The sequence below is a fragment of the Scaptodrosophila lebanonensis genome, unplaced genomic scaffold, assembly GCF_003285725.1.
Source record: "Scaptodrosophila lebanonensis strain 11010-0011.00,11010-0021.00 unplaced genomic scaffold, SlebRS2 tig00000053-arrow-pilon, whole genome shotgun sequence".
Classification (NCBI taxonomy): Eukaryota; Metazoa; Arthropoda; class Insecta; order Diptera; family Drosophilidae; genus Scaptodrosophila; species Scaptodrosophila lebanonensis.
In genome coordinates, this window is record NW_022060548.1 from 3,212,549 (window position 1) to 3,238,118 (window position 25,570).

General features: G+C 33.9%; 1 protein-coding gene across 1 annotated transcript in view; it reads right to left on the minus strand.

Annotated features, from left to right (window-relative positions):
* LOC115624196 (Kv channel-interacting protein 1) overlaps nt 1-24,602 on the minus strand; it is a 29,871-nt gene extending 5,269 nt beyond the window's left edge. Inside the window, exons 1-2 of the mRNA XM_030518798.1 lie at nt 24,479-24,602; nt 1,029-1,542 (exon numbers count right to left, since the gene is read on the minus strand). Of these exons, the coding sequence (XP_030374658.1) occupies nt 1,029-1,184 (156 nt within the window). The 5' untranslated portion in view covers nt 1,185-1,542; nt 24,479-24,602. The remainder of the gene's footprint in view (nt 1-1,028; nt 1,543-24,478) is intronic.
* Between the last annotated feature and the right edge of the window lie 968 nt (nt 24,603-25,570).

A 25,570-nucleotide genomic window follows, 5' to 3' on the forward strand; every position in this document is an offset into this window, starting at 1 on the left:
TATGAAGCCCCATTTTATTATTTATTAAAATTCGAAATTTTTTCGAAAAGTGTCGTACTCAGAGGTTGTTTAGTCAGCAAACTGATTTGAATTTTGCCTAACCGGAAATGAGCGAGCGTATTTGTAAGGTGCTTTAATTCCACGTATTTTCTTAAAATAATAATCCAAACATTAACATATATCTTAATTTATAAATAACTAGAGACTAACTTCCACATAAATAGCCGTGAATGGAAATTTGTTTCAGAATCTAGAACTAAAATATAGGACAGTCGAACGAGGTTTTTTAATGCAATTTAAAAAGCATTTTATTTAATTACATAATTTGACTAAAATAGTTTTTTTTTTAAAGAGAATTTAAGGAATACTGCAAATAATTGGGGCGCTAAGATAAGATAAGATAAGATAATAGTTTTATTTTCGCTAAAAATAATCCCTTCGTTGCCCTTTTTGTGGAAAATTATTTGTTGTTGATCGCAGCATGAAACTGAATATAAAGTTTAAATATCAGATGGTATAAATTAGAATTCTGATAAGAATTTATAGTTCTTTTACAAAAGTGTATAGTACATGGAAATATGTACATCGAAGCTAAATGTGAGAAACACAATGCACACACGAAGGTGTGTGGGTTTGTGGCTTGAGTGTCTTATTGTGGTGTGCACACATATACAGATATACTTGTACTTATATCTGCAGTATATCTGCAATGAAATTCAAAACGCACGTGCATTAAAATGACGGCCATTTATCGCTCGTTCTTTCCCAACACGGCCAGCTATCGCGCTCATGGACCACATGGCTTTGGCTTTTGTTTCCAGTGCGCTTTTTGTGTAGCGTTTTTTTTACAGCTTCTCATAAATTTGAGTGCTTTACGCTTGCAAAGAGTTTTAGTGTGAGTGTGTGTGTGTATGTGAGTGGGTGAGTGTGCAAATTCCCATTTACTACTCGTATATGAATTATGATATATAGTATGTGCCATATGCGTGTATACTGTATCTCTGTCTGACAGAATCTCTCACACTTACCGTTTTAAATCCGCGATACATGACGCGGATTTCCTGTTTTGTGAATTTCGTTTGGCGGCACAAATCTTCCAGGGCTACAGGAATGGGTTTAGGCACGCGTGTGTGTTCCAATTCATAGACCACCTCCTCGATGGGACTTTCCGGTGGTGAGGCCATCTTAATTTAAATATTTCAATCAACCTTTCCCAATTAATTTTATTGTTGATTTCTCTCTTTTCCTTTCTTCCTTTTCTGGGAAATACTCGTAAGTATCTACAGCTTTCCTTTTTATCCCTTTTTTTTAGCTTGCTGGCTTTTATTTACAACCTAATATCAATTTCCATTTGCACGCTCGTAAATTCCCATAGAAAATATATATTAATAATAACTCATTAGCTAAATTCGCTGGCAAAAATGTATTCAGTTTCCTGGGCTGTCTTCCTGCGCCCCTGTTAGCTCTTCCTTTTCGCCTCGACCATTTAAAGTCGACGGTTTTTGCTTTCACGCTGCGCTAAGTCGTTAATGAAGCGAACATCTGCGAAAGACGAGGGAAGAGAAGAAGTGTGTTAGAAGGGAGCTTGAGAAATGTGCTGGAATACAAAATTACATAAATCAGTGTGGAGATGGAGGGCTAAGAAAATTGCAAACTGCGCGCTTGCTCTTGGCTCAAGTAATTTCCCAATGGGGGGAGGCTGTGGCTACGGCCACAGGGATGGCAGCGTGATTTAATATTTTGCCACGCTCATATCCTTAAAGCTTACAGCTGTATTACAGAAAAATAGTAATTGCTTTGCTTACAATGTACAGCACAGTTTAATACCTTAGAAACGAATTTTGTAAATGTAATAAGCAGACTGCACCTCTTCAACAAATGAAAGGCAAATAATCTGAGTTCTAAGCCGACGTCTTTATACTATTGATAATATCGGGTCAGAGATGTGGAGTTTTATAAAAGTAATTAATTTTGGCATTTATTGACAAATCAGAGGCAATTTAAAAATAATATTTCCCCAACTTTGAAGTATAGATAGTAAAAAATCTATAGATAGATTTTAATTGACAATTTTGAATGGTTCTATAAAAATATCGTTTTTAGTTAGTCATAGCTACAAATATGTAAATTGTTAAGATCTGCTCAATTTAAAGTCTTTCTTTATTTACGCTAGAATTTTTTTAATCTGAGCACACAACATTCAGGTATATTCAAAACTGTTTATAATCAGAATTTTTAGTAAAACTGTGAACTATGTTTTGTTGTTTTTATTATTGAAGAAAAATAAATAAAGTAATTATCAATTGTTAATGCTTATAAAATTGTCGACTCATTTTCAATTACCTCTCAATGAATTGTCTAATAAGAGATATCTATAGACTAGAAATATAATGCTCCCAATATTTAAGAATTTTAGGTGAAAAAGAATTACTTTACGTACTTTATCATAAATCACTTTATTTTACGACTATTAAGCATTTTTATTTCATTTAAATGTTTATGTTTGACTTTATTTTCTAATTTATTGTAAATAAATAAATAATATACTTGATATACTTTGGTTCTGAAGCGAATTGATAACTTAAGGGCTTTCCAATAGTTAGTATTATGCACGACTATGGCTTCTGTGCTTAACATCAACGTAAATCTAATAATTTCCATTTTTTCAAAAATTCGAATATATTCATATGCTTGTTTTTAGTGTAAAGTTCTTTCCCTACCGGGAAAATCAAGTTTTCAATCCAATTCACGAACTTCTCGCTCATCTCCAGCGAATGGAGCTGAATTCACCGCCGCCTCATCATTGCGGTGAATCTGTATGTGTGTGTTTGTTTGTGAAAAGAGCAACTTGCTGCCGGAAGTGCAACTTGTTGTTTTTGTTATTTCTGCTGCCGTTTCTGCTGCGCTTGCTTGTTATATATTAAGTATACGCCGTGTTGTTTGCTCTATTCGCAAATGCATAAAGTTTTGTTGCCGTCACGTTGTGGCAGCCTCAGTGCATGTGAGCGTGTTTGTGTGTGTGTATGTGTGTGTATGTGTGTGTGTGTGTGTGTGTTGGTGGTGTATGTGCTTTGTAGCCAACTGAAACATGCAAATGAAGATTATTATTGCGCGCCATAAATCAAACTCAGGCATCGACTTATGCTCGCACCATGGCGAATGCAACAGCTATTTTCGCACATCGTCTATTGCTCGGTTATTTGGTCTACGACTTAGCTATTAGTTAATTAGTTGGTTAATTGATTGCGCGGATTTAATGAGCTATACTATGTGCCACAGCATTGCACATCGAATTTCAGGCTTAACGAGGGGCTTGATATAAATAAAAGCAAAGTAAACTAAAGTGGAGAAAAGAGCCGCACTGTGTAGTGTAGAGTAGTTAGTTGTTGCTAAGTACAATGCACTGCTTTTTTATGAATTACTAGTTAAGTAGCTTAGTGAAAAATTCAATAAATAACAATTCTATTTCTTTTGTAACAAAAATACTAAATATTAAATAAAAGCTGAAGCTGATTAATTAATGCTCACACATATAGTTTGTGCTTTTCATTACCTCCTATTAGAATTCTTTTCATAACAATTTAAAGTATTTTGATGACATTACTTTAGCTTAACACTGCGTGGAGTTTTAAATTTTGTTCATACATTTAAAAAAAAAAAATAATTAATAAAACTATGTGTTTCATGAAAAAGCGTACTACTTAATATTTATTCGTACCATTCAATCAATCATTCCGCAATCTGCTCAATCTTGTCTCTTTTGGAAGCAAACATTGCTATTTTCATTTCTGTTTTGACAACAAATGTATATTGCATCTTATATTTAGTTTGTTTCGTATATTATGGTTATGATACATTATATATATATATTCTGCATGGACTCTCTATTCTCTCTTCAATTTTGAAATTTGATTGAATACTTTGAAGGCATTAGTAATATCGTATATTATGGTTAAGATATAGTGTATATATTCTGTGTGTACTTTCTATTCTCTCTTAACTTTTTAAATTTGACCGATTTGAAATATATTTTGAAGGCATTAATTATATCACTTGTATTTCAGCATGCCATTTGTAGCATAGTAACAGCTGCTATTCTTAGTTATTCTTTATTTTAATATATGTTTATAATATCTCTAATTACTATTTGCTGGAATTATAAAAACAGTGTGCTGGCGGGACACATAATTTATTTTTTCATTTTCATTTAGTTTTTATCTTGTTTTTTTGTTGCGGGAATTTTAATTTATTGTTCCTTGTGTTTTTGTGTGCTTATGAAATAAAGAGAGATATATTAATGAACTAAATATAAGATGCATTTTAATTTATTGTTCCTTGTGTTTTTGTGTGCTTATGAAATAAAGAGAGATATATTAATGAACAACATCTTGTGGTAAGATTTTATAAAGAATGTGGCAACAATAATTTTTGCCAGCTTAATAAAAACATGTCTTCTTAAAATATCTTGAAGTGGCCGCTAACTGTACTAAGAAACCGAAAATAATTTCAATTCCCACCTCTTTAATAAAGTTGAATATCATTATTGAAATGCCACTCATTTCACTGTCTGCCGGCCAGTCTTTACAATCCACTCGGTAGAGCTCGAGTTCAGTAAAGTGCAATTTATTGCTGGCCTTATTGCTTAGTTGCAACGCGCCCCAAATTCGCTTGAAAAGTTCTTGTCCAGAAGTCAGAAAGTTTTACGGCCACCCATTTAAGTTTCTTGATATATATATTTTTTTTGCCATTCCATTTGCACGATGTTCGCACACAGATACATACACTCGTACATACATACCAACATAAAAGTGTGCTATCAAAAGCTATGCAAACACACGCGTTGCAAACAGAAGTTCCGGCGACGTCAGAGCGATTTTTCAGTTTCAGTTGGAATTGATTAAGGAGCTGATACACAGAAATAGGTCACAACGGAAATAGCTTTGACAGCTTTAATCCAGACGAATATTTTTCGCAGCTCACAATTTGTTAGCTTCGATTTCCTGCTGTGCAATGCAAATACAAATGCGATTATATCTTCATTTCGGAATGTAAGGGTGGACAGATAAATGCCAAAAAGTGTCTCCGGCCGAGTTAATAATAATTGCCTGAATGAGTGTCGACTCTAAATGCTTTGGCCAATCGGCTTAGCCGATGCGATTTTAGCTTTCATGCAATTTAAATTTGTTGCAACACTATAATCGGCCAATCCTTTTAAATCCTGAATAATTTATCTGTCACGTCAATGTCAAAGGAATTTTGTAGCGTTTCAAGGCACATTAAGTGATAAAATATTGAACGAGTTGGAGCAAACAATGGCACGACAATAATAGTTTGCATTCAGAATGAGGACATCATTATGAAAAACTATATAGAATGAAGTATTCTTCAAATGTAATTGAAATTTCTGAGCGACAGTTAAACACAAGAAACTGCCAATGATAATAAAATGAAGAAACTCAATTGAAATTCAAATGGAATTGTTTGAGTTAAGCATAAGAAATCCTTAGGAGTAATTTATAAAAATGAATTGAAGTGTCACGACATTTATACTTCATATATCATTAGAGCCGTACACTTAGGAAAAACATGAATTTGAGCTGGAATATTTTAGACAGATTGGCTTGACGTCTGGGCAGTTTGTAGTAATTTTATAATTCAATTTCTCAGCAAATATGAATTTTTAGCACTTGCTGTGTGCTGCAAAATTATTTAGATCTGGTATGAAGTAAGTGAATTTTAATTAGTTCATGAATACAATCGATATCTATATATATATTTACTTTCTGATTGAATATAGAACTTAAATCGACATACTATATTTTTATGGAAGTTTTAAGTGCCATTAAGCCGCTACTAGTTTCAGTTTGGGAATGAGGGTGGAATTGCGAACGTATGTAATATTCAGTAATATTATTGGGAAATCGGCTCTGAAGAACCTCGATTCGATCGAGGGGTTTTGCCAGCCGTACCGCAAATTTAAATGCCCTCTCTGTAAGCAGGAGTAAATATCGAAAAAATAATTGTATTTTAAAAGCTAAAAATATTATAAAATAGAATTTTAATTTCTAAGTTGCTCTGCCTATTTACATTTGATTTTAGGTTGAATTCTAAACTACAATAATGTTAATAAATAAAATATATTAAAATACAAATTTAGATTGTGTGGTAATGAAGATATATGTTTGTTGTGTTGTGAAAATTCTGTTCCATATGCGTTATTTTATAGTAGCGCATTAGTTTGTTCACAATACAGTACAATTTTGATTTATCCGAAAACTAAAGGCAGAGCTTCCGATAACGGAATGTTTGAAGACTAATAACAAGTTATGAGTTTTACACACGACATACGTGAGGTCATGCCGAACGTAAAGAATATTACAACGCCTGAATTTGTTAAAAATAATATACAATTACTCATTTGGAAGGCAAAAAGGACCAAAAGATATTCGGCTTGGCATTTGAATAAAAAAACCGGGAAACCAAATTATATAGAGCTACAGCTTACAAAGAAAAGGTCGACTTAAAGTAATGGTCAATTGTTTCTCAGAGCTTAAACATTTTTAATGGAAATGTAAATATATATTTGTATTTTTTATAGACAAAAGTTTGATAATAATAATTTAAAAAAGCTAAGCATTTTTATACCATTTACAATTTACAAAATACACACAAACCATTTTCACAAAACAACATAAATTTAGATTTTGAAGGAAGAGACAAAATACGAAAAATTAATCAAAACTTATTTGACTTAGTTTTGAATATTGCAATTTTTAGAAATTACGTTTTGTTTAAATTCCAGTAAAAGAATAATTTGACTTCATCTAGGTATAAGAGTATGGAAAGGAATATGGTAAGGAGCTCAAAAATGTTACAACATTTGTTGAGCAGTGCTCTTTATCGATAGGTTTAACAATATCTTCAATTCCACATTTACTTTATTATTTAAATTGGCTCTGAGGAATTGCCCTAGTTATTGTAATTATAATAAGTGGTTGTTGCAAATAGTTGTGGTCTTTATTTTAGAAATGAGCTTCGTTGCATATACTTATTATGTAAATAACAAATTTATTTACCAAGCATTTAGATAAGGGCCTCAACAACAATAATAAGCTGTGTCGCCAATGTGCAATGCTATTTTCCTTGGCCATAAGTACATGATGCTCTAAATATAGCCATTATAAGCTAGATTCAAATTTAGTTCAACAAACGGCAAGGTGCTGGGAAGCGTTTCCGGTCGTCCTGCATGCCTCGCTTTGGCCCACAACTAATTTCATGACTCTATTTGCACAAAGTGGTTGGCAGAGAAGGCGGTGTGCATACATATTAGAGCATTTTAATGCCGTTTAAAGAGCGGAAGCAATGCCAAACGCCCCTTCATGGCAGTTTTGACTCGCGACTCCCTACTCCCTGCCTTCCTCCCTCCGCATCATCCCACGCTCTTTTACAGCTCAGTGCATTTAAATTGCAAATGCATTTTAGACTGTTTGCAATGGCGGCAATGTTGCCCTTTTTGCCTCTCGCCTTTCGTCCGCTCTGCCGCTCGCCCCTTTTTTCGACTTTCCAGTTCCAATGCAAACGCTGTGCATGTTACGTGTTTGTCAAATATCACGTATACGACATGTGCTTCCGCACACCACGAGCATGTGCAGCAGTCAAATATATAGCATATATGTATGGCAAGCTGATAACATAAATGTGCCATTACGCAACATTCGATAAAAATCCACACTAATTAAGTATTCAATTGGGTCAACTTTTTGAACAATTTAATTTTGCAAAAGTTTGGATTGTACATTTTAAGAGCTGGCCGAGGTGCAAATATTTGCATTGCAGCATTCAAGCTGGCATTGTTTCATTGAAATGCCGCCCGTCCGCTTAAATAGGTGTGGCCTGCATGCTAAACCAAAACCATTGTTGTTAGCATATGCAAATTGAAAAGTCAGTCCCGGCTGCGTCGCACTCGGACGCTGCAAAAAGTTATACAAAGAAGCTAGGCCGGCTAGAGATGGTAACGTGCTCTGGCCGTGACTGAAAATGTGCAGCTTTCTAAGTAAAATGATAGAGCAACGAATCGATATTAGCTTAGGGATTGTTACAAAAGTCCACATGAAGACAAGAAGCATCATTTCTACTCATCAGGAGTTGTTCTTTTGCTCATGATTAGCAAAAATTGTCATTCCTTTTGCCAGCACGCTCACTTCTCTAATGCCAACTACTGTTATGTTTATTCATTTGTTTAATTGTATCGGTGTGCGGGTGTAAATGTGTGCGTGTGCGCGCTTTGGTGTGCGTGTGCATTGTGCATGTCAGGCTTTTAACTTCTAAATAGCAACGACAGCAGCCACATTCACAGCCACAGCCACAGCCCCAGCCACAACCAAATGAAGGACAAGGCTCGGCCTGCTGCTGGGCTTGCATGCAGTCATGCAATGCTACTCGAACTAAACAAAAACAACTAAAACAAAAAGAAAGAGCGAATAAATAGCAGCACAATGCCAATGCTCTCGCCCCCTCTACCATCGCCACGGAGCGCGCCCATGTCCTTTGGACGGTCCCATTGCGCGCCTTTGTCATTTCCTGCTGCTTTCATGCCATTTTCATGGACACACAAAAAGCAAAAAAAGGAACAAAAAATAGAGGAGTGTCAGGCAGGCAGCCAACTCGGCACATACTCAAAAGCAACTAAAACTAACTAACTATCTAAATAGAAGCAGACGCCAACACGCAAGCCTAAAGAGACACAAGCCCCCAAGTCCTGTTTGCCAAAAACCGCATTTGTGTTATTAAATTGCGGCAATTTCGCCTTCTTTACAATTGCACAATTGAATTCTAGTTGTTTTTATTTTCATTCGTTTTTTTTCCATTTTTTTGGCACGAGCGTGCAAATCTCTAAATCTAAATTCCTTTGGCCCACAAAGACAATAAATCAACGCCAATTATAGGCATTTTTTCGAGTTAAATGATATACGACTTTCGGCGCCTTTTGCCAGAATGCAAAATGTAGCCAAGAAAATATAAAGAGTTGGCAAGTTTTTACATTTTTCGGGATACTCTTTAATGTTTAATTATACAGCTGATATAGTAGGCTTAATAAAGTTGACGCAATTTTTGCAAATGCAAAGATACCTAAGTAAATAAGAGTATATGCATAATTTAGTTGACTAAATAAGGTTTATAAGAATGGATGTATTTTAGGTATAGTTGGATTGTTTTGACATTCTGTAGTCAAATAGAATAAAACTTCATTAGCTTTATTATATTATTACATATATATAATATATATTTTATTATACTTCTGACACACTATAGCTGACAAAATAATGTTGGAAAAGCTGGAATAAATTCTTTCAAGGTCTCCAATGACGTACATACTATATATACTTGTATTATATTGCATTCCGATCTCGATAACAGTTTTAATAACTAAATTTTTAAAATTAAAAGTACCTTTCAAAGCAAAAAGCTACTAAATCTTCAGCAATATTAATTACACTATTTTTTTGATTTTGAGCTAAGAATTTTTGTCAATTTTTCAATTTTTTGTAGATTGTATTCGTTACGTGCGTTTGCTTTTTATAAATGTTTAGTTCAACTTTAAAAAAATTGTGCATTTAATTTTTATGTTAGCAAGAGGCTTAAAATCCTGACTCCACTTGATATTTCTTTATGCCTTCAGTGGCTGGCAACAAAAGGACACGTCCGTTTGCTTCCTGTTTTTCCACTTAACTACATAAAATTTCATTTACATTTTATTTCTTCTTACACCTACACTAACTAACTGCACTTATTAGCTATGCTTAAGAACTTAACCTATGGTCGTCAGCCTATTTAATAAGGACACAGCAACCAAGGCCTCGTTACATCAATTAGTATAAAATAAAATGTAGGATTTGATTTGATTAAATGGAAATGCTATTATTGTATTTTTGTTTTGTGGACTCAATTTTCTTTTAAACACTTAGATTTAGACTTAGTTACTGGACTGCTATTTTGATTGATGGTTATTTGAAATATACTCGTACTTAAAATTAAAATACATTCTTTTTTTTTTGCAGCAATTTGTATTTTAAGAAAATAAATGAAACTTTCGATTTTTATTTAAATTATCAAGCTATTCTATCCTATTCTAAGTAAAGTGGTGTTTCCATTTCCGAGTTCAAAGCATTTTGAATTTTATAAAAATAAAAAGCGGTAATGGAAATCAATTAAGAGGCAAACATACTCAACATATGGTACGGAGACATTTAAAGAAAACAAACATAACTTATTTGCGAATAGTACATATTTAAGAGCTATATTTTAAGCAAAAGCAAAGAAGTTGTTAGGGGAAAGGGAAGGGAAACAGATTCAAGTTTGTTCCTTTATTTTAATTAAGTGGTTTCAAGTATGTTACTTTATTTTAATTAAATGATTTCCAGAACTTATTTTGCTAAAGTTAAGTTCTCGGATATTTTTGGTGTTATAGGAATGAAATCAAGTTTAGAGGAAATTCCGTCAAAATTTGAGCCAACAGTGAAACAGAAAATCAAACAGACATGTCTAACTTCCTAATATGTGTAACATACAGAATGATAAAACGAATACAATCTTCCGTTATGTATTTGCAGAGCATATATACACGTAGTAGAAAAAATGTACAGCTAAGCTGCTCAACACTTTTCAATCTGTTCAATGGTTTTTTGTTATTTTCTGCTGCAGTTGACTTGTTTTTGTAGAGCTTAACTGATGTTTGTCTGATCCAGTTGGAGGAAAATAAATAACAAATGAAAAACGAAATGGCTGGAGAAGGAACTGCAAAATAATGAACAGTTGGCACTAAATTCTCGCGTGATGACATGTGAGAAATATTTTTGGTTTGGCTCGCATTAGCATATATAAGTGGATGCCAAGAGCTTTAGAATAGTATTAGAAATTGAAATGCTAATGGTTGGGAGTGTGTGTGTGCGTGTGAGTGTCAAACATTTGCATACGCTTCGATGCAATGTTGTGTGCAAGCAGCAGAGTGTGCGTGTGTCTGCAAGTGTGTGTTTGTGGGTGTGTGTGTGTGCAATGTTTGTGTGTTTGTATTTGCGGGCAGACATTTCGCCAAAGTTTGCTGCTGATTTCTGTCTGCGGAGACTCGACATGATGGTTGTTAGCTCAGGTAGAGAGCAACATCGAAAACAGCAACAACAATGCCATCAATGAGTGCTTGCAGGTGTCTGTGTAATTGTGCACCCGTTTGAAAGATAATCGCTAATTGTTAAATAATATATGGCTACATGCGGATTGAAAGCCATTAAAATGAAATACGTGTAGTGTGCGTTGCAGCTTGATTATATGGAATTTAAAATGCATTAGCCGCATGTTGATTTGCCAGCTTATGTATATGTAGACAAGCAGAGCACATTAGTCATTTGAAGGCAGTCATTGGATGGCAAATGGTCGTTGGGTGTTTTCATCACTAACATAATACCGGATCGATAAACGTTGCACTGTTTCAGAGTGGATGAGCGTAGCTGTGCTTATCAAATTAAATGAAATCGTCACGAAGCACTATAACTATTTAGAATACCATTGATGTTCTTGCGAGAATGAAATGAATTCTTATGGCTTTTATTTTATGCTACTTTCCCCTTTAATCATATTTATTTTTCTATGATTCCGTTCTTTACATAAATAAAATCCAATAATATTCAACATCCGATATCAAGACAACTATCAACAGTTTTCTGAACTCGAAAATTTACACTTTTCAACAAAGTTTAACAACAACAAAAATTGATGCGGAAATTTCAAATGCAACAAATATTTCTATGTGATTTTTTTGATAATTGTTTGCTTTCTTTATGCCGTATTTAACTAGTTTCTCTTATTTGTTTTAATAATTTATTTCAGTTGTTTTAGTTGTTGTAATAAACGAATTTGAGTTTTTTTAACGATTATGTTTGCTTAGACATTAGTGAACCTGTGTTTTAGTAAATCAAATCAAAAAATATTGAAAGAAAAATGTAAAATTTGTAATGTTTTTTTTTACAAATGAAAACATTGGAAAATACACAAACACAATTTAAGTAAAGCACCGCTCTTCCAAGAATTGGAAATTCAGAAGCAATGGGTCTAAGCCATTGTTATAGATAGCTGTTAAAACGTTAACCATCACTCCTTTTGAATAAGACAGGCACTATGTATAATCTCTAAGGGAAATTATGAAGTCTTTACAAGCTAGATAGATCAAATATTGGACTATATGTTTATCACAATAGAACATTGTGAGATGTTTGCTCTACATTCGAGTTATTTGTTAAAAAACTACCGCTATTAAGAAAAAGGGAAAAACTTAAGAAAGCAGAAATATTTAAGCAAATTTAATGTTGGAATTAGAATAAAGTTTGTACCACTTAGACCGATATAACAAATACCATACAATTATATGATAAAGTTATATAAAGTAGTTGTAAAAAAACCGGTTCATGTAGGGCCCTAGTTGTTGCTGCGATTCTTTTATCTTTTACCCAAAACAGACTGACATCATGGTATTTGATTGCAACAAAATACCGTTTGATTGAATATTTTATCTGCTGCAAAAACTAAATAATAGAGATTGTGTTACCACAACTGACCACATTTAAAACCGAAAAAGTAGTTATACTTTAAAACAACGCGCACTACCATTATTTCGCTTACATTTAATGTCGAACACATCCATTACAATCACAACATATCATGTTATTTTCTTTTTGCTGGTGTTGCCAAAACTATATATCGATACTATAGTGTTCATATCGCCAACACTATTGACTTGCGTAGCATGAGTTGGGCAATCGACTATTATACTAATATTGTCATAAAACAACATGGCGTGCAATTAAATGCTGCACTTGTGCCAAAAAGCCATCGAGCTCCCAATCTTTGTCTCTCTGGTTATAGAAAACCATAGATAAACTGTTGGTTATTGGACGTTGGCCAACTGAAGCAATATAAAATGAATGGCCTATAAAAGTTCACGAAATAAGCTGCCAAATTTATTGTGCGTGCCAAAGCAATTATTTAATGCGAGTTGCTGCCAAACTAAATGAATTAGAATGTGCACAACACTGCGTATGCGGAATGTTTCAAAGCTCATTATGCAAATACACAATGCTTTAAAAACTATGCAGACTAACACAACAACAACAACAACAAATGTAACAGCAACTATATAAATAAATGCTGATAAAACTTTAGTTTGGCGACGCTCCAGGGAAATCAAACTAAAAACCGTTGTTGCTGATGAGAATGCAGAAAAAACAAAAATTAAAACGAGAACGCACATGAAAATTTTGAACAGAATTTTGCGTGCATTGTTGCTATTGTTGTTGCTGCTGTCGCTGATGTTGCTTTAAGATATAGACAATCAAAAGGCAACAAATGATTATTTAAGAACACTTTCAAGTTGTGCTCCGCACTTTTCATCCCATTGGGCCCACTCGCTCTTCATATGCCGATAAGTCCTGTGCAACAATAACAAATGACTCCCCTGAGTACATATGTGTCTGTCTGTATGTTACTGTCTCCCTCTCTCTCTCTCTCTATGTATGTATATATCTGTGTGTGTGAGTGTGTGTCCTTGGCTTGTGCACTAAAGTAAATTTCTGGTAATTTTTTAGTTAAATATTGTGGCAAGCCCTGCCCCGAAAAGTATGCTATCAATAATGTTGGACGCTCTTATTAGCAGTAGTAGGAAATTTGAAGAAGGCATACCAAATGCTATAACGACTATAGCATGCACTCATTAATCAATTTCAAAGCAGACAGATGTATATTATGAACATTCATATGAATATTCTATATATTTTATTCGATAATTCAGCGTACAAGTTAAAAAATATGATCTCTATTCAAAATAGGTTTATTTTTCCTAAGTTTGTCATTCGTTACTGAGATATTACGTTAAATAAGCAAAGTTTCAAATTAGAATTATGCTTTTATTTCGATTGCATTGTTGGGAAAACTATTCTGAGCACTCGAGTAATTTGATGGCCTATGTGTAACTAAAGACTGCAAATTAGATTATAGATTTGAAATGCTTGCTGTGTTACTTTTTTAAGTATACAATGAAAATGATGCCAACTTTACGGACTTTCTAATGGCAAGAACTAGGTCTAGAACTAAGAGAGAGTACCTTTACTAGATCTGCTCATTCATTTACTCAACCTAGAAACTTTCGATTTGATATTTGAAAACAAATATTGTCCATTATTTGTTTTTGTTTGGTATTAATGGCTCCTTTGCTTATAATACAAACATCCATAATTAACTTTTAAGGCCCCATTTGTGAAGAGTATCATGAACGCTAATGTCCAAACGCACTTCCTAAAGCATAACATATAATTGCTGGCCGCGCCCCAAAGGGCAGTCAAGCGAATGTTGATTTATTTTTCGCTTTGGATGTTTTTGTTTCTGTTTACAAAAATAGTTTTAGATTCTTGGCGCAATTATTTCGTCAATTTCTACGCCGGGCGACGGAAGTAAATTAAAGCAGCCCATAAATTTAAGCAATTCAAGCCGAAAAACTAACTGTCCAGTGTGACTATTGTGCTCGCACACTTACACCCACACACACACACACACTCACACCAACACCAACACACCCACAAAGGCACATAAATACAAGTTGGCCAAAAATTATTGTAATGCCAAGTCGGAAGGCCCTGCTGTTTTGCTACCCAAGCCAAGTCAGCAAGCAAATCGCACTTACAAGCCGCTTGCGACTTTTGCTTTTTGTTTGGCCACCAAAAAGAAATAAAGCGAAAGAAAGAAAGAAAAATGATTCTCTAGAAGTTTGCGCATATCGTTGAACCGGAAGTGCTGAAGCCATAAAAACTAGCGGGTGGGTGTATAACTATACATATATAAAATCATATATACATGCACTTGAAAAAATAGAATATATTAGTATTGAAATTGTATTACAACATTTCTATTGAAGAAGAAAGTAGAAAGTTTTACAAAATGCCGCTAAAAATTAAAACACAAGTATCCTAATATTTTATGGTTCTGATGTGGAACCAAAATGTATTGAAGATGCAAAACTACAATCGATTTATGAAGAATTTAGTCTTAAAGAAATGTATAAAATTGAAAATAAAGTCAATAAAATATATATACGAATTGCTAGCTGTGAGAGTCGTGTGAATATACTTAGGGAGAATATACCTAGGGAGCTTTCAATGAGAAATTGTTAACTAAAATCCAATCGAGGGGAACAACTCCAAACGGCAAAATGAAAATATAATGGTAAAAACTGTCTTCAAAATGTTATAAAATTAGAAATTGTTTTTGTAAGCATATTAACGTGAATAAGAAATATTACAAGGCACTGCAAAATTGCAACAAGTTTAGAATTAATTTCAAGTTATAAAGATAAAAAAAATGTGTCTTAAAAAATAAATGAACTAATCATGAATAAAATATTAGTAATAAGCTTGAAACTTAAATAAGTAGGTATAGTTTTAAAATTTGTTACTTATATCCGCCATTCGTTCATAACTGAATGTTAACTTTCCATTTGGTTTTTGCCATAAATATATATCACGCAATATTTTTAATTATTTCTCGCACTTATGTGGATATAACATAACATACATGGTTATGAATCGGTTCATAGTTGACCGCAGTTTCGTTAGCACAGAAGACTCGGATCGTTATTGTTATTTAAGGATCTATCCGATCGCAAAAGGAATGGAAATGGTTCACATTTATCGACAAAAAGTTAAAAAATTGTATTGATGGTGATTTCTGTTATCTTTTTAATTCTGATGAAAGTTCAGAATTTATTTCCTAGCATAAACAAGCAATATATAACAAACCCATTCTATTGTCAATCCGTAATTTCCATTTCCTTTGTAGAATTGACAATAAATAACTAACTGACTAATATAGCAAGTAAAATTGTATTTTCAAATTGTGCTTCTCTTTTTATTAACAATCTCAAATTGATTTTCTCAGTGTATATATGTATATACGCATATGTATGTGCACACTATATGCATGTCCTTATGTATATGTGCGCTTAGCCGCCAAAGCGTCGGCGTTTTATGGCATTTTATTGTCGTATATTTCGCACAGTCTGAATACCAAATGGCCGCCGTGCAAACTATTTTGGCACTTGGCCGCTTTTGAGCCAGCCACAAAATAAACTAGACTGCTTCTTTTTTTAGCCAACTTTTTAGCCAGCCAGTTGCAGGCAAAGTTCTTTCTACAGTTCGGCTGACTCTGTCAGTTGTGGGAGTTTCTGCTGCATAAACTTCGAAAACGGAAACGACTACCCTGCATTAGATTCGCCCACAGATATTATTTGGCTTTAATTTTTACTGACCTTTAATAGTCCTGCTAAATAGTTCTGCCTGTCTGTGTCTGTGCGGGCAATGAACAGCTCTTGGATTGCTCAAAAATTACGCTTCAATTTATATGTACGGCCAGTTGTTAGTTAACTTATTCTTGTTGTTGTTACTTTGCAAACACACACACATACACACACATATACACACACACATTAATGACTTTGACATTTGCTCTTTTTTCCTTGTTTTTCCTTTTTTGTTGTTTGCTTGCAGCTGTTGTTTAGTTTTCTGATTGGATGCTTAAAATACTTGCATGTACATTGGACAAGTGTTGAGTGCTTTCTCTTGAATTCCTTGAGCCTTAACATAGAAATAAGCGCTTTTAGATTAACTAACGCATATGTATCCGCTTCGAAAGCTTTAAGAGCCAATCTGCAATGTGTATTAATGCCTAAGAAGCACTTCCGACATTTGCCATTAATGCGGTTATAGGATGTGAGTCTGGTTCGATGTGTGTTGATATTTTAACGAACTATGAATCCACTTTATACGCATGTTGTATGCACAGCGAGTTGGAATATCAATCAATCAGAAGCATGGCATATGACACTGTCAGAAGCAATAGAGTGCATATTAAATAACATAAATTGTCAATATATTTGACTTCATAATGCGAAACAAATGCAGTACAAATTTGTTAATTTATGTACATAACTAAAAGAAAGTAATAAGTTCATAATGAACAACAAAACTAGAGTTGATCATTTTATATTTCAGGAAATAAATAACCGTTTCCAAATTAACCAACTTTATGAAATAAGTAGAAACTAACTTTCAAATACTTATTTATTTTTACGGTTTAAAGGCTTTTGAAAGTATCTAAATTATTCAAAAAAGAAACATAATTGACGTCGAATCAATTTTAGAGCAGAACATATTTAAGATTGCTAGATCACCCTAAGGCCATGGCCAAGACGCGAGCTCTTCCGACTTCATAAACAGCCTTTTACAGTTCAGGTCATGAATAACTATTATTTTAGGCCAAACCTATTAAGGTGGGTCTTTTAATGCCAAATTTAAATGCTGCTTTCAACATAATTTTGATATTCTTTATATCTTAATATAAGAAAGTAAAATTATATGAAAAAACAACTATTATCGACAAAAAAGCTGCTTCAATACTTTACTATAAATTGTCCATTTTAATTTAATGAGCTGATGGTTTAAAGCACCAAAAGCACCTCATCGACACTAAGAAGCATTGATTTGTGTAATCGTTGGTGGTATTAGATGAGTTAGCAAAATTAATTTTTGCATATTACATTATTTATTCAAATTAGCTTTTAAGCAAACATTATTAAGCAGAAATGCTTGCATAATCGAAAAAGGAATCTTAAACATAGCCTTTAATTATATTTGATTTTTTATTATTTAAGTATTTAAATTTAAGTTTATTATTTTAATCTTATCTTACTTCTTCTCTATTGCTATTTCTTTATCTCCAATTGTTTTTGTTAGGTCTAATATCGGATCTGACTACTCTCTGCTGTGAATCGGGGCATACATAGATGGCCGTTTGGCAACTACAGTTCCCCAACCGAGGCGAATTCATTAACATTTTTATTTTTATTTTTTTTATTTTACTTAGTTTAAGTTGTTTATTGTATTGATTTTTTTCACATTTTTTAATGGACAGCTTTGTTTGTTGATAAAGTAAATAAATAAATGTGCGATAAACCAATGCCCCCACATGTTAGCAGTTTGCTTTTCCCATTTAATTAAATCTTAATCAGCCCAGCTGACAATCTCATTAACGTCAAGTGCCAATTTAAAATAAAAATTCTTCTGACACAATTTTATGCAGGAAATTAAAAAAGGGCAAAGTTTATAAATTACTTTTTGTTTTACGGATATTTCATAGTTATATGAAAAGTAATTTTTAAAAAATCAAATGTGTCACAGAAATGCACAAATCTGTAACTATTTGACTTATTATATAAACTTTAATTGCATGACAAAACTATAAATGTTTAAGTGCCGTGAAAAGCTTTAAGAAAACAGAAAGTTTTCACACATTTTTCCCTAACAGGATGCCTTAAGAAACTTTTATCAAGTATCTAGTATCTTTTAACTCCGAATTCCTGAAACTAACTTTCTGTTACAATTTCAGTTCAAACTTTAATTACGTTAACGCATTTCTATCCATCAACTGAGTTCTACGAGAGCTGCAAGTTTGCAAATTGTCAAGAGTATAGTAAATGTACATACATATATAGTACTTGTGTAGGCAATGAAACACGTGCTCGTAGATATGTATATATTTGAAGGTCAGTAGTGTGTGTTTATTGTCCAGCATATGTGTTTATTTATTTTTTGTTCCCTAAATGACTTCATATATTTCACCACTAACAGAAATGGGTAGTTTTTTTGGAAATGTTTGTTCGGAATTGGTATGAAAGAACTTTTACATACTTTACTTTACTGTAACGAAATGCGTTTTTTGTGTATTTTTGTGTGTTGAATATTCGCAACAACACTACAGACGTTCAAAGACCGGACGCGCCCACGCACTGCAAATATTGTGTGTGTTAAAAAAAAAGCAAATGAAAGAACTGTGCAAAAGTTTTTACCTAAAATAAAGCAACAAAAAACAACAACTATGTACAGCAGCAGCGCACACAATAATAAAAGAGCCAACAGCCTAAAGGAATTTCATGCAAAAAGTATGCACGGTGTGCCCAAAAAAGTATGCTATATATTTTTCTCTCAAAATGTCGAATGACTGGCTTGGTTGTTGCTCGGTTTTTGTTGTAGGCTCGGCGCAGTAATTAATGCTTGTAAGTGTCACTTGTCATTGTGTGCGTGCGTGTGTGCGTATGTGCGAATGTGTCAGTGTGTGGGTTGCTGTATTTGCACAGCGTTGCCACATCTCGGTGCGTCATGTTTTGCTACTCTTGCTGATAGAGAGGGCCACTCGTCGAGAGATTGGGAAATTGTTCATTATCTTTGTGTTTTTTTTCTTACAAATTTATATACAATTTATTAAACCAGATTTCTGCTAGTTCATTATCTTAAAAATGTTCGTTATAAAAACATAGGGCCTCCCCAACAGCACCACAACATGTTCATTTGTAAGCTTTAATAAAATAATTCAAACAAAATTGGCATGAAAAGAAGTTAGAAATAATATGAAAAATACCTTTTTTTTTGAAAACTAAATAAATAATAGGGTAGTTTAATTTGTATTGAAATAAATAAATAAATTATTGAACTCATAGAAATTGTGCAGCTTGAAATATTTAAACAAATAAGCTACAGAATAATTTTGTTGAATAATTGATTGATTGTTAAAATCAAGAATTACGGATATTATGGAAAAAATTTAAACTAGTGGAGTGTGGAAAAGGAAAGAAGGGAAGGGCGAAATTTTCTCTAGCTCTTATAGTCTCCGAGATAGAGATAATTATACGAACGGCAAACCTATTACACACTTCTATCTTTGGAGTACAGAGTATAAATATAAAAATAAAGCTTGAATGAAGGCATAATTATTTGGACTGTGGCTTAGCTTAAGCTTGGAATCAGAAATTGAGATTATTTCCTATACTAGGGTCCAAACGAAGGAGGGTTTTAATTTATAAACACCGATAGATATTTCTTTATATTGTGATCTTCAAAAGATATTTATACGTATACCATTACATCTGCTAGTGATGAGCTGGAATGGCTATGAGCTCGTGAATTATTTTCACTTTCTTTCTAAGTTCTCATAGGAATTTTAAAATTTTTAAAAAATGACCAACACTAACTAATGTGAGTTGCAAATAGGGGTTGAGTCACGCTGCCATCGCTAGTTGTCATCAAGATTTTTACTCGAGCTTGTTAATTGCACACTGCGAACATATGTTCACTTGTTTCTGTGGATTTCTCTGTGACAGCAAAATGGGCAGCAATTAAAATGAAAAAAGCCATTTTACAAAATCTTTTGCGCGCAATTTTCTTCCCTCTCGAAATTGTTAAATGCAGCAGCAGCAACAACAATTTACCAGCTAACAAGAGCAACCGACAGCTATTAAAAAAAAAAACGAAAAAAGTCAAAAGACATTTAACTTTGGCGCACACATGGCGTATGCGTGTTTCGGCTGCAGGCGCTAACTTCGACAACTTTCCTTTATCAGCTGGCGATAAAACCAAGAGAAGGAACAGAAAAAAAGCAGAAACCAAATAATCGAAACCAGCAGCAGGCGCTGAAAATATATATAAGTTTTATAGACATGTGCCGTTCCATACGCATTTTATGTGGGCAGAAAACAACTTTGTTCTTGTTTCTCTTGTTGTTGTTCCTGCTGTTGTTGTTAAAAGTTAAACGTTCATTTTCTAGCTGTTGCATATGTTTTATGACTCGACACACATGCGTGGGCATTGAACAGCTTCATGTTCTTTGAATGCCATTTGCTTCATTTTGTTTTTGCTGCTTCGCTTTGATAAGTTGACCAATAATGGACGATATATTCCAAGAATTTGGATTATATGCGTGCATATACTCTGTGTGTATGTGTGTGTGTGCGCGTGTAGCCACATTATGGCTTTAGAAGTGTGAGTAACTGCTGTTAGAGCTTGTGCCTTGATGAATGTTTGATGTCAATCTATTGCTAGGCAATGTTCATTTATTAGGTCCTTTGACTGCCCATAAACAAAAGGAAATGCAAAAAAGTGTAAAATTGCGAAGGACAGCAATACGAGGGATAAGAATTGAGCATACATATGAGAAAGATATGACAAAAGTTTTAACAATATGTTGTTCTCCTGAGTTATCTGTGATTAAACACTGAAATACAAATTACGGCAAACAAATTTACATTCAAACGAAGTGAATTCAATACTGGAATTGAATATTTAAAAAAATGTTTAATGCATTTTAAACAACTATTAAACTATTTTATAATACACATATAATTCAATAATATTTGCTCAGGCTTTAATAAATATGAAAATTTCCGTCAAACTTTTTGAATTAAAACGAAGCCTTTATTATTTCTGTTTTATATTTGTAAAGTATTATTATTGCAGCAATGTCGAAGGCCGCTAAGGCTATAGTTAGTTAGTTCACCAGGCTGTCAAATCTCCAGAACTTAAGGCTTCGATGCAATCCCACGAGAACTACCAAACTCATACGGTTTGGAAAGATCGATATTCGGGTAATATCAGGAGTTCTAAATAAGTACAGCACTTTCGGTCGAATGGCCAGCGGGATGTAGTGAGATGAGAAAGATTTATAAAGCATCCAACACTTTCTATGCGACTGCCCTGCATTTCTTAGAAAAGAAAGCCAGTATCTGAGCAAGCTATTCCATCAAAACCTAGGCTGCCTGGAAAAGCTGCCACTGATGAAACTGGGCTTTTTATTGTTGCAAAGGGGTACTAATTTAGAAATCTATACTTTGAACTAATATAGTTCGAGGACTCGAGGAATTGATTATGAATAAAGCAGAGATAAAGATCACATCTTTGAGAGAGGGCACATTAAACATGCCAAGACCTAAACATCCATGAATAGTAAAAATTGAAACAATAACAAATGTAATTATTTTCAATCTCTACACTGAACCATGCATCATCTTTTATTCAAATTATCATTAGTTGTGAGCCTCCGAGATAGTGAAGGAGATAGACTGGAAATGTAGTCTATATTTTAAATCAAAACCATTTTTCTCTCCTCTTATGCATTGATCTACTTGATATTCATGCATAAGAGAGTATCTGTTCTCGTATTTGGATTACTATTTGTTCAGTTTGAATAATGTTTTAGTTCATTAGATAACAATTAATGGTTAAATCATTTGACAACTCATCACCACAATTTCCAAGTGCCTGGAAGTTTACAATCAGTGCCAGAGCCCAGCTGTCTGGTCTGTCCTTCTGTCTGTCTGTCTGTCTGCCTGTCTGTCTGTCTGACTTCAACAGCATTAATACAATACAAATAGAAATAGAAGTAATTGTGTGCTCCCTCGTCTTTTGCTATTCCATTAATAATAATAAGAAAGCAATCTAAATATATTATGTGTTTGCTCAACTGCCGTCCACTGGTTATCAAATGAAATTGTAAGACACGCCTAATTGATTACAAACGATAATTTAATTATTATTGTTATCACAAAAATTGCCATTAAATGCTGATTAATTTTGTTTTAATTTTCATGCTCGTCCTGCCCAATGAGACGGCAGCAAACCATCGGGCAAGCAGGCAGTCAGGCTGGCCGGGAGGCACACACAAGCAGTTATTCATTCAATTTATTTATCATTTTATTTTTAACATTTCCATTTATTGTATTTTGCACTTTTGTGTTTTGTGTTGCATACCAACAGGCGCCCACTCAAATCAGAGGCAGCCACTTTCCTTCCTACAACTATGTGGGTGTGTGAGGGCTAGAATAGAACGCACCTTGATGCTATTTATAAATGCCATACAGAGCAACAACAAATGTCGCTTAGTTTCGTGCTAAGTGTTTTTTCATTCTTTCATTCGCTTGTGCAGCTTCCCCCGTCTTGGTTTTATTGCTTGGCCTTTTGTCATTGCCAATGTTGTTGCTGTAGCTGTTGTAGGTGTTGTTGTTGTTGTTGTTGCTAGTGGCAGCACTTAAAATAGTTGGGCAAATAGCGCTGAGCGTTGTATAAATATGTCGCAGCGACAGAAACGTTTTCTCCCCATACCCTAAACATTTAAATGCAGCTGAAGAAAAAATAAATGCGGTGCCTTATTCATAGGAATGCGAGCACATGTGGGTGACAGAAACACGTGACGATAAAAGTATGCGCCTTTCAAATAAAATATATGCATTAAATTGTTTATTAATCTACTCATCGTCAAACCAAAACTTTATAAAGAATCAAGTTTAAAAGCTACAAATATAATTGTGTAATAACTAAAAGAATAAATTAATAATTTTAAGATTTTTGGCTAGCCTTGCAAAAAGTGGAAACAATAGATTTATTGTGACAGTAAAATAAAGTAGAATGTAAATTATATAGAGGAGGGGCTGTTAAAGCTAATAAAAAAAGACAAAATAACACATACACTATAAATAATAAATAATTGTTGTTATATTTTGAATGAAAACGCGTATAAAAGCCATTAATATTAGGTCTTAAATCCTTCGTATTATATGTTTTCAAATAAGGATTCATAAAGGCTTTCTAGTTTCGAAGAACATATGATTTATTTGTATTTTAATTAATTAATAAAATCAAAGCCATTATTTTATTTAATAACTATTAGAATGAGAGAATGCTTATAAAGAAAACTAAATACACAACATTGTGTGTTTCTTGACATTTATTATACAAAATGAATATTAAAAAAATAGTTCGTGCATTTATTTTTACCTTATATCTTAAATAAAACTGTATTATTCAATATGTTATATTTAAAATAACTGTCATCGCATGAGTATAGGCCTACAGAGTAAACCAAATAAGAATATACAAACATCAATTTCAAAAAAATTATTTACACTTTATTATACATAGCTTTTTCATGGCCATTAATACATTATTAAGAGACTTAACAAAACATTATTTTTTAATTAAGATCTTTGGTTTCTAGGTCCATTTCTTCTAACCTCATTATTGCAGTGCAATGATCGAAGGTTCTTCAACTTTGCCGTATACGTATACTTTGTGGTGTGAGTGTGAACGTGGGACTTTAGAGTGGCAGGTGATTTGTGTGAAAGGTGTGTTCATGCACATGTGTTTTTCGTGGAAGTATGTGTGACTGTTTCTGTTAGTTTGGCGCCTAGTCAAATAAATCGCATGCGATTAAATTTTTATATAAATAGTTTCAGACGCGTGCGTTTTGCTTCGCGGCTCATTCCTTTACCAGGTTTGTTGTTCTCTGGTTGCTTTCACTTTTTTATGGCGACTGGCGTCAGTTAAATGAGTTGTTGTTTATAGTTTGTGTGTGTGAGTGTTTGTTATTTCTGCTCACAAAATAACAACAACGCAAAATTTGCATATGTAGTACGTTAAGTTTTTGTTTACTTTGTAGGTTGGCTTGTTTGCCAAGTACATATATACTTAAGTAGCTATACATAAATATAACTTTACATACACATATATATGGTTATATGCATGTATGTGTGTGTGTGTGTGAGTGTGTGTGTACATATATTTACCTTGGATGCCGACGACGACGACAAGAAGACGACTACGACGACGAGTTAACCTCTAAAACATGCTTGACTCTTAAGCAGCAGCTCTTGACTTTGCCTTCCCAGATTTCTGGCCTCTGACTTGTTATTATTTTTCTTCCACTTCTTCCTCTCTTCTTCTTCTCTATGTGTTTGTGTGTGTGTGTGTGCGCGCGCTTTGCGTGTTTCGTTTTAATTTGTTAATGATTTTGCTTATTAATTTATTTGCATTGTTGTTACACTTTTTTGTTTTTGCTTCCTTGCTGTTGTTATTTCTGCTCTTTATGTTGTTTGCTTGTTGTTGTCATTTTTGTTGTTGCTGTCGTTGTTGTTGTTGTTGTTGTTGGTGGTGGTGGTGTACTCGTCACTCGAGCCTGTACAAATTTTTGGCAAGCTCCCACAACTTCAATTTCAAGTGCTTTGTCTGCCTGCTTATACAAACACACAAAGCACACACACACACACACACACACACACACACACACACACACACACACACGGATACACAGAAACACACGCACACGCACATACAAGAACGGGGAAATTTTCTTTAGTGTGCTTACGGGCTGCTGTTGCTGTTGCTTTTGTTATAGTTGTTGCTTTTCTTGCTTTTACAACAAACTGAATTTAAAAAATTGCACAAATGCAAAGCAACGAAAATTTGGCAAACAAAAAAATGTTTGCCAGCCTGTTTGTGCAAAAAACCAGCAAAAAAAACTGTAACTTTTAGATCCGGGTATATCCTTTATCTCTGACAACAGCAGTAGCAGCGGCGGCGGCGGCGGCGTTGTAGACGTCGACAGTGCTGTTGCAGCGACGTCAACAGCAACTGTAACTGGCTTCTTTTTTTTTGTATACTGGCGAAAAAAAATCAACGCAACCGTTTAAACAATTTGCAAATGAGGCAGCAACAAAACCAACAACAGCAACAAGAACAATGTTGGGGCAGCAGCGCTTGTTCGTACCATAAATAAACATGGCCCAAAGGCAGAAGCAGAGGCAGCAGCAACAACAACGGCAGTCACAGCGGCAGCAGTGAAGAAGAACAAACCGCGCAAGGAGCAAAAAGGACCAGCA